Source organism: Musca domestica, unplaced genomic scaffold (genome assembly GCF_030504385.1).
Source record: "Musca domestica strain aabys unplaced genomic scaffold, Musca_domestica.polishedcontigs.V.1.1 10, whole genome shotgun sequence".
Classification (NCBI taxonomy): Eukaryota; Metazoa; Arthropoda; class Insecta; order Diptera; family Muscidae; genus Musca; species Musca domestica.
Window position 1 is genome coordinate 15899528 of NW_026712115.1, and position 20333 is coordinate 15919860.

Consider the following 20333-nt stretch of genomic DNA (forward strand, 5'->3'; position numbering starts at 1 on the left):
AAAAATTTTACGCTATTTCCGATTTTTTTGCTTTTATTCCATAATATATGTACATATGTATGTTTATGTAAATATATATATATATATATATATATATATATATATATATATATATATATATATATATATATATATATATATATATATATATATATATATATATATATATATAAGGGAAGGGAGTTCCCTATTCATGCATTGGGTTTTTTAATTAAAAATAAAGGTGGGGCGCCCTTTACAATTGAATGAGAGAAAACGATTTATGACGTTAAGTAACTGATAGTTAAAGAAATAAATCACAGCAAAAGCAAACTAATCAAAAGGGAAATTGTTATTACAAATTCAGTTCATAAATATTAAAATAATCTTGATAAATATAAGTCTACTAGTTACATCAGAAAATCAGTGGAAAGTGCTTGCTTCCAAACTCATATAAAGCATCATATTTGGTACTTACCGAGAATAGCAACAACCATATCATCTCTCATTACTTCCATAGAACCATTGCAAAGGTAATAAATATAATTTAGGGCATCGCCTTTATGTATTAAATATTCCCCTGGTGCACAAAAATTTGTCTTTATATGAAGTGATAAAAGTTTTAGACACCCCTGAAATTTAAAATATAATCAGTTATAGCCTTTAGTTAATATAATGAAATTTATCATTTTACCTGAGACGCTCCTTCAAATATAGGCAATTGCAAAATTTCACGATGTAGATGCATTGATACGTCTCCCCTTAATTCCTCTGGAAATTCTCGTAATGTCTATATTAAAAAAACGAACATTGTCATGGCTTAAATTTAATTGAGTAGTATTGAAATAAATTTGCATCAAAACACAAATATCTATGTTTCACTTTATTTTATAGTTTTCCAGTTCAAATATATTAGTTTTACTGGTTCAAATATATTAGTTTTTACGACTGGGGACTTTGGGTTATTTATACTCATACATTTCCATTCCTATATAAGGTAAAGGACGGTTCTCCTTCGAAAAACATAAAGATTCCATGCCCATATTGGTTAAAGACCATCTGTATCGGCTACGTCTTACTTTTTTCATTTGTGACGCAAATGATTTCCATTCCACATAAATGTTCGGTATACGGCCACCTGTACTCAAAAAAAAAAATTTAGAATGATGGTTGCGATAATCGTTTGGGGATCCACATACGGTACATACTGAAGGCTGAAGCAAAGCCTCGCAGAAAATTGAACCTATAATCCGTTTTCGATTGTCCCTGGATCTTCTCCAAGAGATATCAGGTATTTTTTATCCAATTCTACTTCCATCATACATACGCAAAGAGCAATATTGCAATAATCATTTGTTGTACAAAAGGAAGAGAAATATACCAATAATAATGTGAATTGGATTACATTTCGAGTCAATTTCTACATGTTCGTCTGACTACTACATTTTCTAATAAAATTACATGTCCCATATATTGTCCAAATGAGACAAACATTTCACTGTTGTGTATTTTAATTTAGTAGTAATCGGTTTAAATCTTGGTGCAGCAGCCATAAATATCTTGTCCACTTTCTTTCAGTCTGATGCGATATGAAAGATGCACCTTGAAGACTACGTAAGTCTAATTAGGTTGAACATTGGATCATAGGTCCAAGTTCATGCTAGAATAAAGTCTGTCATATCTGCAAAAAAATATATTCAGATATATCTATACTTTTTATACCCTCTACCATACTATGAAGGGTATGCTAACTTTGTCATCCGGTTTGTCGAAATATTCATGTCAGACCCAACAAAGTATACATGTTCTTGATCAGCGCAATATTCTTATTCGATTTTGCGATGGCCTGACTATTGTGGAAGGAATTGAGATAGATGGCTAAAATGTTGCACTCATGTGTATCTTGTCAGTAGGTAGGTTAAGTTCGTAAAAGGGTAATTGTCTGTTGAAATAGATAATAGTTAATTTATCAGGAAGAACGCAAAACGTAAAATTTAGCTGTGCTATTTCAAAACCTATCCTTATTTCCTCTTAAGTTCCTTAGGACAGTCATCATTGACTTATTCTTTTTATTAATGATCCGCCAAAAACTTTAAACTACTCTAATTCATTACTGTACGCAGACGATCCGATTGAATAAAGTTTGCTTTAGTCTGACTTCGATTATTTTTACATACGGTGCTAGGTAAATCTGGAAATGGGAAACTGTACTAAACTTACGTAAGTGCTAACATATTTCATTTTGTAGACTACGTTATTTTAACGCAAAATATTACTTTGAAAATAATAAGTTAGAATCTGTAAAATTTTTTTTACCATCTTGGTATTATACTTGATCAACGACTTAGTTTTCGTTATGGTGAATAAAGCTAATGGTGCATTAGGGTTTATGAAAAGATAGAGCAAGGAGCTTTTCAAACCAAAATACCCATTTCGCGCATAGTTTGCCGCAACAAATATAGCAATATAAACATGGGGTTTCTCCTCATTTTACTTGATTGTTTGCTATTAACGTGTTGTGTACATTATATATATATGAATACTGACAATTTTGTCGAAATAAAGCACGGAATTGTTATTATTTATTTAAATAAAATATTTGTTTGTTGCAAATATTGTTTCTAGTCTTGTTGACTTTTTCATGAAATACATTCTTCCTGAAGGCACACGATATAAGAAATGGTATGTACACGAAGGAAAATCAAATTTAAAAGTCAAGAAAAATATTTTCTTCAAAAAAAAAAAAAACTGTTTAACCAAAATTCAAACGTATGTGATTAAAACAATATTGAAATTTCTGAGTTATTAAAAGAATTAATATTCAGAGTGTCACAACAATTGCAACACTGGAGATCAGCTGTTACTCAATGAGGTAGACCTACTTGACCTACTTGATTTTCCTTCGTGTACATACCATTTTTCAAGTTTTTTCTCTAATTAACAAAACTTTAAAAAAAAAAAAAATAACCACCGCGTTTTGTATCTGCAAGGATATTATAAGGGTTATGGGCGATATCAAGCAAGAGTCAATCCACGGAATCTTGCAATTCCGTTGAACTAATTTTGAGAACTGGAGTTTTCGAGTGCGGATGTATCTGGATTCGTTGGAATTGCTAGATGCCATAGGGAAAACTCCACCAGCGAATTAAGCTTAGCTAACTCAGCCTAATAGCAAATGATAAGTTGTAATGTATTTACGACAAGAAAACAGCGAAGGAGATGTGGTCTGTTCTGCAAAATACAATTTCTAAGAAGTCGCTTACGAACCAGAAATAGTTAAGAAAACAATTAGCGGTTCTGCGAAGGAAGCCTGGTGATGATTTACAAAAACATTTACTATTGTTTGAAGAGCTTTTACTAAAATTAAAAACGACTGGATCAAATGTGGATTTAAGAGATGCCGTTGCTCAACTTTTTGTCACGCTACCAGAATCTTTTGACGTGGTAGTTGCCGCTTTAGAAAATATGAATGAAGAAAAACTATCTATCGAAATAGTTAAGCAACGGCTATTGGCATGGATGGATACATGGATACTTCCGCGCCATCTGCATTTAGTGGTGTGAAAAAAATGCTTGGTGTGTGTTTCCGCTGCAAGGAAAAGAGCAATAAACAAAAGAATTGCCGCGTTCATTTGGAAAATGAAAAAGCTAATACCGCGTCAGCTTCGAAGTCAATTTATTTCATGTCGGCGCTCCTGATGGTAAGATAATTAAAGATAAGTCTGAAGATTTATTATTCAAAATAGATTCTGGGGCAACACATATGTAAACATGATTTGTGCTTCAACAATCTCCAAAATTTGAATGAACCCATACCATATATGTTACGAAAGACACTGAAAATCGTTAAGCTTAAAAGAAAGGTAAAAGGTAAAGGATATTGGAAAGATACACCAATCACAATGAAAGATGTCCTATATGTTCAAGGATTTCGGGATAACTTGCTGTCTGTGCCAAAGCTAATAGGAAATGGAATATACGTTGAATTTTCAAAAATGTTGCTCTTTTGAAAAGAGAGGGAAAGGTCATTATGACAGCTCCCAAGACAGGAACTCTGTACGAATTGCAAATAAAAATTGAAGATAGGGCAAATACAAGTTTAAGTACAACTGATTTGGGAAAATTATGGCCCTCAAGAATGGGTTACCCTAGTGGTTGATGGTTTGGAAAATGATAAGCCTGTATGTATATGCAATGTATGTGATAAGGATGATGAGACGATGAGTCGTCCAAGGTTCAGTCGCCTTCTCGAAAGAATCCATAGTGATATATGTGGACCAATTGATCCGCGAACATGGGATGGTCACAGGTATTTTGTAAGCCTCATAGATGATTATAGCTTCGCATTTATATATCTACTCCAAAGAAAATCAGATGCATTTGACAAATTTGTCGAATTTTAAGCAATGGCTAGCAGTTACTGTAGACCAAGGTAAAAAACATCTTTCAAACAAAGCAAAGGAATATTTCAATAGAAAAGGAATTCAGCTTCAATACAAAGTTTCTTATACCCCACAGAAAAACGGGGTTGCTGAAAGATTTAACCGCACTTTTTGTGGAAAAAGTAAGTTCTAGGCTCATAGAATCTGGTTCGTCGAAAGAATTACGGTGTGAAGCAGCCTTAACAAAAACATATCTTATTAATAGAAGCCCCTGCAAATCTCTTGCTTACAAAATACACATGCCGAATTGTGGTACAAGTTTAAGTCTACTAAGACTAAGACTAAGACTGGGTTGCTAAATAGGAAAGAAAAATCTGGATTCAAAATCACAAGAAATGGTAATGATGGATTATATGTGTAATGGATAAAGATTGTAGAATCCAAAGGCCCGAAACATTGTTATTGCAAGAGATGTTCCTTTTGTTGAAGACTGTTTCCCTTATTTGCAACAGATTCAGGAAAAATAAAATCCTCAATTGATTGTAAGGCCCCATAGGAACAAGCAATAGGGGAATGTGTGGAGATTTTCATTCATGCTGAATTTTTTAGTAACGATGAATGTAATTCAGATGATGAATTGGTTTTTGTTGAAAATGGTAACGATATCGATTCTGCTATAATTAACGAAAATGAAGCCACGTCTACGCAATCTGAACCAACAAACTCCGAAGGTGTTTCAGTAAAATTAATAGGTTATATAACAGGAAATGCCAACTCTGCCTTTTCCCATTGTATATTGGATCCTAAAACATATGGCGAAATCATGAGGGATTCCTTTAAAGACAATTGGATGAGAGCTTTGAAGGAAGAGCTTAACTCTATTGAAGAAAATCGTGTTTGGGATTTGTGGAACCCTGTCAACCATAAAGTGTTGAGGTCTAAATGGGTATTTCCCATCAAAGAGGATGCAAAAGGTAATCCCGTCCGAGAGCCGGAAACTTAACAATTTGCAATGGCAATAGAGCAATAGAGAAGTAAAATCGGATCTAAATGTATCATTCAAAATATCTGATTAGGCACCCTACAATATTACTTGGGAACAAAGATTAAATATGATGGAACTAAATGCACAATGAAGCTGAATCAGAAAATTCACATTGAAAAGATTCTTGAAAAATTCTCAATGAAAGAGTGCAATCTTCAAAAACTGCAATAGAAAAGGCATTGATTCTTCCTATAGAAACCCAAGAGTTAACGAACAATCCATCATCAATTCCAGATCACGGTGCTAAAATATAAGATCAAAGTGTATTAATTACCTTTTTTTTGAGATTGTTAATCTGTGGATATACATAAAATTTACATTAAACTCATTTAGGATAACTACAAATTGTGTACATTCCTGGGAATTCGTCAAGCTAAGTGCTATAACTGTGTGAGTCACAGCTTTAGACTTTGCACCATCCCATACTGATGTCTCACATAAATCTATTTTTAACATGCGAGTTTGGAATATAGTTCATTGATGAAATTGTGCTCAATATAGCTATAACGTAAAACCCTGCGTTAACTCACGTAAAATTGGTCCATAACAACATTCGTTATGTTACTACATAAACTGTGAATTTACCTTTCAAATGCCAATAATTTAGATTAAAATTGTTCAAAAACATTCTCTTAATTATTTGTTAAAAAATTAAAGTGTCATATATTGAAAGTAAAAGGCAATCCATCGTAACAAAGAACTTTATCTAATTGAAAAGTCTTACAGTGATTCTGCAATGTTCGAATCCAATACAAATGCCTCTACTTGTAGTGTGGTGTTCATAACGTGTAATAAAAAAACAACAACAACAAATAGAAACCAGAATCAAAGTAAATTGAATCATTGTTATAATTAGTAAAAACAAGTGTGTAGATTATTTTTTTCCTAAAGAAGAAATACAAAAAGATAGAAAATGTAGGCTTCGGTGAAGTAACGATCAATGTGCAGTTGTTACTTGAGCTGGTAGAACAGAAGAAAAACCAGTAAATAAAGTCCTAAGGTCGGGCGGGGCCGATTTTATGATACCCTACACCATTTTTCTAATTTAGTTGAGCTCCAATAACAATTAAAAGTTTTTATGGGAGAATTCAATCATACACCCCATGATTATAAATAAAATTTAAAATTCAAAGGACTAAATATGCCGAAGCATTTGTATCTATTAAATTCGGATTTGTATTGCCCAATTGAAATCAGATAAAGATACATATGGAAGCAATATCCAAATCTGAACCGATCTCGATAAAATTTGGCAGAAATATTTCTGAGCTGTATTTGATATATTTCCCTGAATATCGTTGTTACGGAGTGCATATTACGGCTGTGGGTAACAAATACAACAAATCCGATGAATAATATATATGGGAGCTATAGCTATATCTGAACCGATTTCGATCAAATTCGGCATACTTATTTTCAGACCTAATTTGGTTGTGTGTGAAAAATTCCATACTATTCGGGCTGATATTACACGTTTGGTGAACAATAATAGGCACATCGGACGAAGATATATATGGGAGCTATATCTAAATTTTTATCGATTATCTCCAATAGGGTTCGTCCTTGAGCCAAACAAATGTTGTTTGGAAAATTTCATCTCAATCGGATAATAAATGCGACCTGCATTTTGTTCACAAGAATACATGGACAGACGGACTGACATGCATAAATCAACTCAGAAAGTGATTCTATGCAGAGCAACAACAACAGGAACTTCGGGTCTATCTCGTTTCCGTTTGCCTGTTACAAACAAATGCACAAATACATAATACCCTGACCACCTTATATAAAATAATAAATTATCAGGCACTATTGGCATAATATTTATAACAATTCTGCATTATAAAATAAATGTGAACAAGAGGAAATATTTAAACTAGTGCAAAGTGAAATGTTTGGTACATTGCACACGACTTGTTGAACATTTTGAAAAAAAAAACTAAACGTTAATATTACAACTCTGGCTTAGAAGTAATTTTGATGTTTTCTATCATATAGTCATTTAACGCGTATATATATCCTTATATACAACATAAGCTCCCAGCATTGGATTCTCTATATGTACCTGCAATAACAAAACATCTATCATCTATGGAAAAGGCCTCTTCATCGGCCGCAGACGTTTTGGTTAGTCTCTTTTACTTATTTCTATTCTTTCTCCCACATCAAGGTATTTTGGTATAAAACAAATTCTTGTAAAATCTTAAAAATACCAAATGTAGCAACTTTTGTCATAAGCCATTAGAATATTCAAATCCGAAACTTGAAACAAAAATCGGTGAATAACTTAGCTATAATCATCAATATAGGGATGTACTATTATATGGAGGCTATAACAAAATGTGGACCTGCACAGACAATTTTCTGCTTTAGGCTGCACGACTCACGCAGTCCTGTCCTTTGAAAAAAGTTGTAGAAATTGAATCGTTATCCAAAGCGTAAGCCAGAAGTACTCTCTTAAGAAAGTACATCGTGCATTTATTTAACATTAAGACGAAGCTCATTTATGGTGCAATAGGTACGTAAATAAACAGATTTAAAGATTTGGGAGAAAAGATCTACCAATGCATCTACATCACAGTTGGTTGCAGTTTATTGACTGATCCCATCATTGGAGGTAATTTTTCAAATAACGTAAAGAACCTATGAAAGGTAAGCACTACCTTGCGATTATATCAAGTTGTTGTGCAAAATATGACTTTTAGAAATTCGTATTCGTACTAAAGGGTAAAAGCGCGTACGGCAGGAGAACTACCAATTTTGGATGAAATATTTGTATGGGGGTTATTTTTTTCGCGGAGAGGTAAAAAAGGAGGCATTTTTTGAAATTTGTACATGTGGGTAACAATTTGTACCTTCAGAGACAATTCGTACCTTAAAGGAAAAAATATATACAAACCACTATGGGGTGAATAGCAAGACCTAGAGTCTTAGTATTTTTTCATGAGGGTCATCTTGAAGATGATCGGTGATATACAGAAAAGAAAATTCGTATTGTGAGCGTACGAAAAGTAATAAAGGGAATACAATTTTACAATGATTATGAATGATCGATAAAAGTTTTGCAAGGGGTCGCTCTTTGTGAACGGGGTTGGATAAGAGAGAATGGTCTGAAATACCCATTATAAGGGTACAAGAGGTACTAGGAAGTACAAAATGGTACAATGTTGTTATCGATGATTCAATTTTGTTTTAAGGTTTTTTCGTACAAAAAGTAATAGGAGATACGAAATGCCACAATGTTAAATTAGGACCATCCAAAAAGGATAAAAGTTTCAAACTTTTCAGGAAGATTTGTCTTGAGGCTGAGCTACTTTTAGGAAACAGCAAGTAAAAAAAACTACAAAATTGTTAGGTAGGAACTATGATTTCGAAATTCTGTATTTGGAGAAATCACCATATTTCCCAAATATACAGTGACGCAGAGAGATGTATGGAAATTATACATTAACAGTACAAAAAGTACCTTGCATTGATCATTGATTCCACTGTGCGACACGTAATATAATTACAAGGAAAATTCAGCAGATTATGAAAGTAGAGCTACAACTACTAGACATGTGTATCGGCGTTTAAAAATTTACGTCGAAAAGTAACCAAAAAAGGGGCGGTCTAAGTGCTAAGATGGTATTTAAAAAAAATTAAACCAAGCTAAAACATTCAATAGAAAATGTAGAAGGTCTAATTAAATATAAGAGTAGCTCGTCATGATATGACAAATTCAACATTAGTAGTGGCCCCCATTCAGTCTTGTACATTTCCCTTTAATTATCCCCCCATGTTCTTTCGAAGTTGCCTTTTGAGATCATCATGTTTGGTCTTGAGTGAGTAGATTATGCAAGTCTTTGATTTTAATAACTTCTTGCATAAAGTGGATGGTTTGTCATTCCATTTTCATTTGCATAAACTTGTCATTTTCATTATATCAAATTTTGCAATTAAGTAAAACTTACAATTTATAGATATTTCGACTTTTAATAATTCTTATAACATAACTTTATATGTTTAGAAAAGCCATCGTTCCAACATCTCACCAACACGGAAGAAACAGTATTTACTTTCTTTGATGTTCCACATCTGTTAAAATTGATAAGTAACCACTTTATTGACACTGGACTACTTGTCAAAAAAGAACTTCTAGTATCAAGAGCAATGAGCGATGTGTTGAAGCACACAAAAAAGAGTGAATTGTCGATAATATACAAGGTGATAGAAGGACATGTTAATGTAAAAGAAACAGGTAAGGAGACCCGACCAAAAATCTGAATATTTTTTCACTTAAACTAGCAGCCTAACTCTTTTCCAACTCAACTGCAAATGCTATAAAACGGTTCAGGTCATTGGTGTATACAAATCGGAGCAAACAAGAGATTTTATCAAACTTTGATAATGATAATGCTTCACTGTCAGGCCTAGGAAAGGTAATATTGAAGCCGATTCCACAGAATGGCTCGAACATAGCCTTCAAGAGGCCGAAAAGTATACTCAAGGCTATGAAGACACGCAGCTTAGCTTAATACAAACGACCGATTTAATGACCTTAATGGTGCCAATATAGTTGACGCTGGACAAATTCAAGAGGATGTTCTCCTTAAAATCCCATCTTTTACACTTTGGTTGATCATGTTTCACAGGGCTCGCTGATAAAGCCAAGTAATCAATTCATTGATAAAAGGACATACTTTGCTCCCAAACTTTGACTGTTGTTGATTCGAAGGAGTGAAAAGTATAAACTTTGCGAACAAGTAAATTATTATTATTGGGTGTAAAAAAATTATTAAAATGATGTAAAAAGCTCCAAATAACACTAGGTATTAAACATGGATATTAAAAAAAGTATGGTTGAACATTTTCACTGCAATCACTCAATATTTGCTACAATCATACAATTGTTCCCACAAACATATTTTTATTGGTTTCAACCACATCATTATTTCTACAATAAAAGTCTGGTCAATATTTTGTACGAACAATGTTGTTCTTTAAAAATCTGCAGTATGGTTACTTTGAAAAATGATCAGAATCTTAATTTTTAGTTTAACTTTAACATACAAATATATATATATATATATATATATATATATATATATATATATATATATATATATATATATATATATATATATATATATATATATATATATATATATATATATATATATAACTCGATTTTTTGAGAACAGAAATTCCAGGCGGATAACACTAAAGTGTACTACCGAATTATGTGGTAGTCGCGGTCACACCAAACAAAAAGGATAATTACATTTTTAGAAACGCTAAAAATCACAAAAAACAGGATATCTCATTGCAAAAATTCTAAAGTCGGGAAAAAATGGAGAGCAATTTACTATTACTACGCTTATAACTCAAGAACGACTTGATGGATTTTGACACACAATTTTGGAATGGTATATTGGCAAACCAAATCGCGATGCTATTAAAAATCTTTTGAGCGTGATTTTTTTCAATTTGACATACGATATTTATTGTTTTGAATTCTGAATGAATAATATTAAAAATGAAATGAATGCGCAATTCGGTGTTAAATGGTGATCTTTCAAGTATAAAATTGCCATATAGCTTTCAACCTCACGACCTACATCGTGCTTCAGCTGGAAGATGCGAACACATTCAAACAAAGAACAAGTTAAAAAACTGTAAGTTCGGCCGGGCCGAACTTTGAATACCCACCGCCATTTGGAACGAATTTGGCAATTCTCAAAGACAATAAAATCCTGTTAAAATCAAAAGCTATTATATTAGGGTCTATACGACTATACTATCATCGAAATACTGAAAATTGGGAGGTACCACTATATTGGGGCTATACGAAGACGTGGACCTGAACAGGCAATTGAGGTATCCATTACGAACTTCAAAAACCAAATTTGAAACAATTCCGGTGAATAATGTCGCTAAAATTATTAAAACACCGAATATCGGACCTGCACAGACAATTTTCTGTCTTAGACTGTAGTATCCATTTCCAACTTCACATACCAAATTTGAAACAATTCCGATGAATATTGTCGCTAAATTCATCAAAATACCGAATATCGAGAAGTACCATTATATGGGGGCTATACCAAAACGTGGCCCTGCATGGCCCATTTTCAATACCAAAAGTCCTGCAGACATAATATACATTTGAGTAAAATTTTATCAACCTACTTCAATTCGCTCGGAAGCTGGAGTGATTTCCACAGACGGATAGATTTATACCATTTTCAAGGTCTTGTCCAATTTTTTAATTTTTAGACCCTTTATTGCATTTTTGTTTCTAAGGGGGTAGAAAACGTCTTCGCATAAAATTTTCAATTTTCGGATTAGGGTCAATCTTGGCCTTGACCACATTCATCAATTGATTTGTCTAAAAAAATGTATTCAGGGTACTCTGGGGTAGTGAACCATCTTACAGCAATTGTCCACATAGGCATTTAAAGCATTTTCAGATTAAATTATCCCTTTTGCAATTAAAATGACACCTTTTGCAGTGGAAATGAAACCTTTTGTAGTGGAAATGAAACCTTTTGCAACCGAAATGAAACTTTTTGAAAATCAAATGACATTTTTAGATTTATAGATGAAATTATTCATTATAGCTAATATATAGTTCAAGACAAATTTTTATCGATTATTAATATCTACATTTTTAAATGATTTCTTAAATTTCCAATTTTTGTAATAACAAATGGTTCTTTATTGATTTGATATAAAATATTTCCATATTATTAAATTCCAAATGCTTAACGCTAAAAACAGAAATATGGGCAGGACTAAAATGCGAAATTAAGCTTTACTAAAATTTTTTTATAGTTATAGTAAACTATTAATTTTACCCAATAAAGGATTCCAGCTTCGCAGCCCTCGAATATAGATCAGTCTTGCTATGTGGGTTATTGAATGGTTCGCTCTATCGCATACACAATGTAATGCCTCATTGAAACATCCCCATATCATTTTCAATACCAAACATCCTAGACACAATACAATGTTGTGCCAAATTTCAAAGCTCTACATCAAATTTCATCTCAATATCGTGATTTCAATAGACGTACAGGTGAACATCATTAAATCAACATTGATCATGATTGTATATACGAGAAATATTTAGTGGTGCTACAAACGGTATGACAAATTTAATAAACCCTCCTTTCCATGGAGGAGATTATAAAAAGGTATCTAATTCTGGTCTTTTGGAGACCTTGAAAAACATTTTTTTAATATTTCTACATCTACACGGGAGCTGAAAATTTAAGAAATAATATTATAAAAACATGGATACTAAAAATCAATAATATTCCTCTTTAACTATATATTACTTATAGTTAGTTGATTTAATTTAAAACCCCTAAAAATAAAAATGTTTTGTTAGTTTTCCTTCTATAAATCTGAAAGTTTCATTTCGGTTGCAAAAGGTTTCATTTCCGCTGCAAAAGGTTTCATTTAATCTGAAAATGCTATATTTAAGTATAGTCCCCACATAAGTGTGCCCACAAGTCCACTTTCCCAACCAATGTGTGACCAGAAAAGAACATTTTGTATTCTATTGAAGTTGTAACACCCAAGAGAATATTGGTTGGGAACGTAAATTTGGGATGTACGTCTATATGATATAAACTCCAAAATGTCAAACTGAGCTTCATTCAGCCGGAGATTGCTGCAGAAAATTGAAAAAATAACGAATATTAGAATTTAGCACGGGGCCGAACACTTGTTTAATCGTCATTGAATTATACTATGATGAAAAATATGGACTTTAGGGCGTCTCCACAATTTAAATGACAAAAAAAAGTAATTCTCATCTTTCAGTAAAGGGTGTAAAAGAGATCTTTGAATATTCTGAAATTACTCTGCCCTCAATTATGAGTTGTACAAAACTTAATACCAGCACGGTTTTCTAAACGTTGGAAATATAAATTCCAAATTACAGCTCATTTGAATGAAAAATGTTGCTAAACTCTTTTCAATATCAAAAATTGAGCTGAGTTTTCACATGGGGCAATTATATATGTTCTTTATCATTTAGGTTTTTAACGCTCAAATTAAAGCCTATGGCTGAAAAATAAGATCAGGCTATTCAAAATATATAAAACCGCGGCATGAAAACACTTACTATAATTTTTGCTATGAATATTTATTTCTATTTAGAAATTACTACGGAGTCAATACTAAAAATTAAAATTGTGCCGCTTACATAAGTCAGATCTGTGATTTTTATTATTCTTTAAAAAATATGCATCAAAAACTAAAAGTACGGGCCGGCAACGCGAACCGGACCAGCTAGTATATTATATGTTGCAGATAAAAAAAAACTGCAGCAAAGTCAAACGCCATAATTTTTACATTTTTTTTTAAATTCTATTGAATGAAAGCAAAAAATGTCGAAAATAGCATCAAATGTTAGAATAAGTTTAGATTTCTTCGAATTAGTCACCTTTGGCATGAATTATGGCCTTCAAACGGCCAATGAAATCGTCAAAGCTGCATGAATGTTTCTCGAAATTTCGGTATTTTTTTGGTATATATATATATATATATATATATATATATATATATATATATATATATATATATATATATATATATATATATATATATATATATATATATATATATATATATATATATATATATATATATATATATATATATATATATATATATATATATATGTAGTGTACGGAACTTAGTGAAAAAAATTTAAGTAAAATTTTTAAGTGAACAGTAAAAAATTATAAAGGCAAAAGTGAACAAAAAAGAATTATAAAAAAATAAAAGAAAGAGTTTTCTACAAAATTTTGTTAAATAAAAGATTTAAGTGAACAAAGAGAAATTATTAAAAACTAAAAGAAACAGTTTTGTACAAAGTGAAAAAAAGAAATTATTGAATCATAAAAAAATAAAGAAAAAGAGAAACGTTTTTAAAGTAACATAAAAAATGATTAAAAATAAAAGAAAACAATAAATTAAAGAAAAAATTCAAGGTAAATCAAAACTTAATTGATAAAAAAAAGGAAATAATAAATATTCGAGTGTGATTAATAATATAAAAGAAGATAAGAAAAAAACAAACGAAAACAATAAATTAAATTCAAAGAAAAAAATAAAGAAAACAGTTACAATTTCAAAAAAATATATATAAAGAAAAGAGAACCATACAGTGAACATTTATGTTAACAATAAAGCTAAAATAAATAAAAGAAATACAAAAAAAATAAATAACTGTTAATGAAAAAAAAAAAAAAAAAATAAACAAACAACTAACCATAAAAAAAAACAAATCACTGAGAAGCAAAAATTATTAAACAATCAACGAGAAGAAAAACAGAACAACATCGGAATCGCTCAGAAATCAACATATATCCAGCTATGTTCCAGATATTAGCGTAAGATCATACTAATAAGTTATTATTTTGCTTTAATTTAAAGAAATAGAAAGAATTAAGATTGTACAATTTTTTTTATCACACAAAGTTTTTGCAACACTTAAATATTCATTGTTTTGTCTTCTGGAACTTATTCCTTAAAACTGATTGTCCTTCTATTACAATGCCTGACGAAACGATCAATAATCTTACGGACAGACTAAATAGAACACTGACCATGACCCAACCAACGGTACAAACAACAGGATCATCCACAAATTACAAATGGAACAGATATCTCTAATGATAAAAGAAGCTTTGCAGATATCGTCTGATCATTTGGCTGACGAGGGAGCTGATCACCCCATAGGGACAGTCACTGCAAGGTTAGAAGAATTAGATTAGGTTCCCGACATAGTTAGGACCTTGAGAGAGTTTTCTGGTAAGCCAGGAGAGTTTAACTCTTGGCGAAAGTCCGTAGAAAGAGTTTTGAAGCTCTATGACTCGGTAAAGGGAACTGGAAGATACTACGCAATTCTTCACACAATTCGCACTAAAATCATAGGTGATGCAGATACCGCCTTGGAGTCGTATCGGACACCACGAGATTGGTCACGCATTAAAAAGTGTCTTTCAAAACATTATTCGGACAAAAGGGACATTGGAACGCTGGAATACCAGATGATGACATTGTGTCAAGGTAATAGGAGTATAACAGAATTTTATCAAGCCGTTTACCAGCACCTTTCTTTATTACTTGACAAAGTCTCTTCCCTAGATCAGGAAGAAAGTAGCCTTCACGCCATGACAAACACCTACAGGGAAAAAGCATTAGATACGTTTGTAAGAAGTTTGAATGGAGATTTGCCGAAATTATTAAGCGTACGCGAACCAACATCCTTGCCACAAGCATTACATATCTGTCTAAAGCTGGACAATATGACATTTATGAGAAATTATGCCCATGGAAAATCCATCAGAAATAATGTACAAAAGGATAAGATCGGTGCGGCGACTTTTACAAATGGGAGAGTATTTTATCCCGAACTTGCGTATGTTGGTGGAACACCGTCCTTGAGACCACCTCTTCCACCTAGACGTAATATGATCCCAAACTTTAACCGTAACCCAAACAATCATTTGAATTTTAATCCGACTTTTAGTCCCAATCAAAATTTAAACCACAACCCAAACTTTCATCCTAACCTTAATCCAAATCTCAATAGTAATATTAGTTTCAATCACAACCGTAACATTCCTGAAAACTTTAGAAGGAATTCAGCTTTCACAAATAATCTTCAAAATCGGCGACAAGAGCCCATAGATGTAGATAATTCAATCCAATCCCTCCAGGTCGATTACATGAACAGACCACCTAACAATTTTAGTAAAAAGACCAGGAACATCTTTTCAAATTCCAGCGAGTAAATTTCAGTGAAATTTCCATATAAATGCTGATTGTATGCCGAAGGAAACCTTTTATGATTACTAACGGCCGGAAGATGGTAATATGAGCCATCATAACCAGAACGTGGATTTTGAATACAATGCTGATTACTTTCATCAAATTCCTGAGGAAGTAACAACGATCGAAAAGAAAGAAGATGAAACTAATGATGTTCAGCTTGCTGTTAATTTTTTAGATTAAACTGTTTCTCATTACTATATTTCGAAGCAAAAATGCGGAACGACAAAAAATTAAAAATATTACTAGACACTGGCAGCAATAAAAATTACATTAACCCAAAATTTATAAAAAGTCCGAAACAAAACGAAAGAAATTTTAAAGCAAAGTCCATTAAGGGTGACATCGAAATAACACAGCATAAATTTATAAATTTGTTTTCTTCTACCAGAATTAGAAACATTTGATGCAATATTAGGAAACGATAGTTTAATAGAATTCTCAGCTGTGACTCATACTGCCGAGGATTATTTCACCGTTAAGGGAGGTAGAAAAGTCCCAATGAAACAGTACATTTCTCAGAGCGTAAACAATATCGAAATTAGGACAAACCATATTTCGGAATATAAGAAGAAGTTGGAGAACATCGTCAATCGGCACAAGAGTTTATTTGCAGACCCTGACGAAAGCCTTACGTACACGACTAGGGTCGTAGGTGAGATAAGAACAACAACTAAAACCCCCGTTTATTCAAAAAATTACCCCTATCCAATGGCTCTAAGGAGTACTGTTGACGAAGAAATATCTAAGATACTAAAAAATTAAATAATCCTACCATCGCGTTCCCCCTATAATTCACCAATTTCTATTGTCCCAAAAAACAAGATGCATCCGGGAAAGACAAGTATAGAGTTGTTGTGGACTTTAGAAAACTTAATACAGTAACTATCGCAGATAGATATCCAATTCCCGAGCTAAATGACGTTTTTTCTCATTTAGGAGGAAATAAATATTTTGCAGTTATTGACTTAAAGAGTTGTTTCCACCATATACCCCTTAGGATGGAAGATGTAGAAAAAACTGAATTTTCTGTAAATAATGGAAAATAAGAATTCTTAAGGTTACCGTTTAGACTTAAAAACGCGCCATCGATATTCCAACGTGCTTTAGATGACATTTTAAGGGAACACATAGGTAAGAGATGCTTTGTTTATATCGATGATATTATTATCTTTAGCAAAGACGAATATTCACATTTTAAGAATCTAGAAGCCATTTTTGAAACACTTAATAGTGCAAATATGAAAGTACAACTCGATAAATGCGAGTTTTTCAAAGAAGAAGTGGAATTCCTTGAGTTTATTGTTTCACATAACGGTATAAAAGCTAACCCAAAGAAAGTTCAGGCTATCGTGGATTTCCCATATCCTAATAATGTAAAGGAACTTCGATCTTTTCTTGGTCTTTCGGGATACTATTTAAGATTCATAAAAGGATATGCAAACATAGCAAAGCCACTTACGAAACTCTTACGAGGAGATGGGGGATTATTATTTAAAACAAAATCAATAGAGGATATTAGGAGACCTTTGAGAGATATTCTGTTTTTCTATGGAATTCCCAAAACGGTTGTTATGGACAACAAAAAATCATTGAATTCTGCAACCATACTTTTTATGATGAAAGATGAATTGGGAATAGAGGTGTTTACAACTCCACCATGCAAAAGTGAAGCCAATGTCCAAATCGAACGATTTCACTCAACATTGGCCGAAATTTTGAGATGTCTCAAGGAGGAAGGTATTTGTAGGTATTTGGAGGAGCTTTTGGAACGATCCGTAAACGAATATAACCACTCAATACATCCTACAATCGGTAAGAAACCAGTAGATATATTTTTTGGGAGGACTGTGTATTTTTCCCCAGGAAGCTATTAAAGAACAAGGGATGCTGAAAAGGAAACAGGAAAAGGATTTGAACAATCACAACAAAGATAAAGACGAAAACAAACAATACACACACGGACAGGAGATTTTTGTCAGAGTTAACAAAAGACTTGGAACAAAATTATCCGAAAAATTCAAACGAGGGCTAGTAAAGAAAACAGACATTCAACTGTAGTGACCGAAAGTGGGAGGATCGTTCATAGGAAACATATTAAGAACTAAATTTTATTACATTTATTTGTTGTTATATTTATACAGGGACCGCGAAAATTCAGAACGGCGTTTTCAAACTTGTCCATACAATTGACTTGATACAATATGAAAATTTGATAGAAACGTTAGAAAATGTAATTGACATACGTGACAACAACAATAACTCATTATTACCGTATCTATCGTATTCCGTATCCCAAATTATATCCTGTCTATCTAGACTTAAATCCAAAACAATGAAAGAAAGATCTCTGGACTTTATTGGTAGCGCCTGGAAATAGTTAGCCGGTAGTCCGGACCACCATGATTTCGAAATAATAGAAAATAAAATAATTCATTCATTGGGCCAAATCAAACATTGTAAATTCATTCATTTTTTCTAATACAGAGGTAAAAATTTTTATGATAACATACCATTTGCTAATATGGATGAGCTATTAAATTTTTCAAAAGTTAAAGTCGCTTCAAATAATAATGAAATAATTTATATTGTCCTACAACTAATAATGAAAATTGTGACAATTTTTTAATTAAACCCGTAAGGAAAAATAATAAAATAATTAGGACAATATTTAAAAAATGTTTTAAGATGTAATGACAAGATGTTTGGTATTAAGAGTGACTGCAAGAATTATAATAAGATCAATATTTGCGAAATTGATAATATCCTAGACATAAGTAAATCTGAATGTATTCCAAATCTGCTAAGGAGTAAACCATCCCGCTGCACAACAACCAACGACGAACATGCGGCACTAGTCGAAGAAATTGACGACAGCATGATCTAACTGAACGAGTACAAAGGGCAAATAGAAATCGACAATTCAACAATAAATATAGATGGCAGTTTCATAATTCATCACCTAAATTCTACAGTTCGAGTTGGGAACCAAAAATATCTAACAACTCAGGTCTCTCTTACCAAACCTCTGCCTGCACTATTGCAGCCAAGTAGTTCCAGTATTCAAGAACAAGTGATAACTTTGGAAAGAATGAAAGCAGCAATTGTTAACAATACCCACATAATCGATAGACTAAAAATCGAAAATAAAATAAACCTTACCATAAACATTGGTAATTTTGGCTACCATCATCTATTTAACAAAAGGGAGGAAAAGAAATGAAACTCCCAATTTTGAAAATAATTCACCTAAAAGTAAACCAGAGTCCTCTAATGCAGAGTAGGAAATAGAAATTTTGAAAAATGCTCATGTAAACACCCATTCAAAATCAAACCTATGATTACCATTAAGAGGTCCTAACAGTAAGAAGATTCACGACCTTCCATTCCTCTAATATGTGACTGATCATGCGAGGACGCATGAACTTAGAGGGGGAGGAGTTAGCGACCGGAACATAATGAATTTTTAACAAACAACACAAAGTCAAACCAACCAAATGTGCCAATGCTAAACTTGCCGATTTAGCAATTGTCGAATGATGTTCCCAGGCGAAATATGATCCACACAGACAGCAAGAACTCCAAATGCAACAATATCATTTTTGAAATTAATAAATGTTTTTATGGCTACCATGTAATGGATGTTGTCAGGAAATGATTCCTGATTATGTTAGTATTTTTGTTTGCTTTTATGACAGTTCGAAAAGGCTACAGTATAGGAGGAGATGTTGATGTAGACATACTCTCTAAAGGGTTTAAGATAAAACCAAGCTTTTTTTCCATTTTTGTTAGTCAGTTCAACTGTCAAGTAAGTATTAGTTAAAAGAGTTGTATATATTTTTTTTAAATCCTAATTTTCCTAGGTGCTGACGTTTGTGTATCCCATACGGACTCCGCCTTTGAAGGTGAACCTATAGGTTCTGGTAGAATTAGGGAAACTCCATCAACAGAATTGTTCACAGTTGCTCACCAAGCAATATCCTGCATTGGAGAAGAGTCATTTTAAAATTCCTAAGACATAAATATTCTCACCAGTGTGGATATTTTGCAAAGTCTTCCATCAAGACAAGTAAATCTTTTCTTTAAGTATGATT

At 32.4% G+C, this 20333-nt stretch overlaps 1 protein-coding gene across 4 annotated transcripts in view; it reads right to left on the reverse strand.

Moving 5' to 3' along the window:
- LOC109612410 (potassium voltage-gated channel subfamily H member 8) overlaps positions 1-20333 on the reverse strand; it is a 1874382-nt gene that overhangs the window by 138335 nt on the left and 1715714 nt on the right. For all 4 annotated transcript variants that reach the window (XM_059127170.1, XM_059127167.1, XM_059127162.1 and 1 more), the window contains exons 13-14: positions 674-769; positions 458-611 (exon numbers count right to left, since the gene is read on the reverse strand). In XM_059127170.1, the coding sequence (XP_058983153.1) occupies positions 458-611; positions 674-769 (250 nt within the window). The remainder of the gene's footprint in view (positions 1-457; positions 612-673; positions 770-20333) is intronic.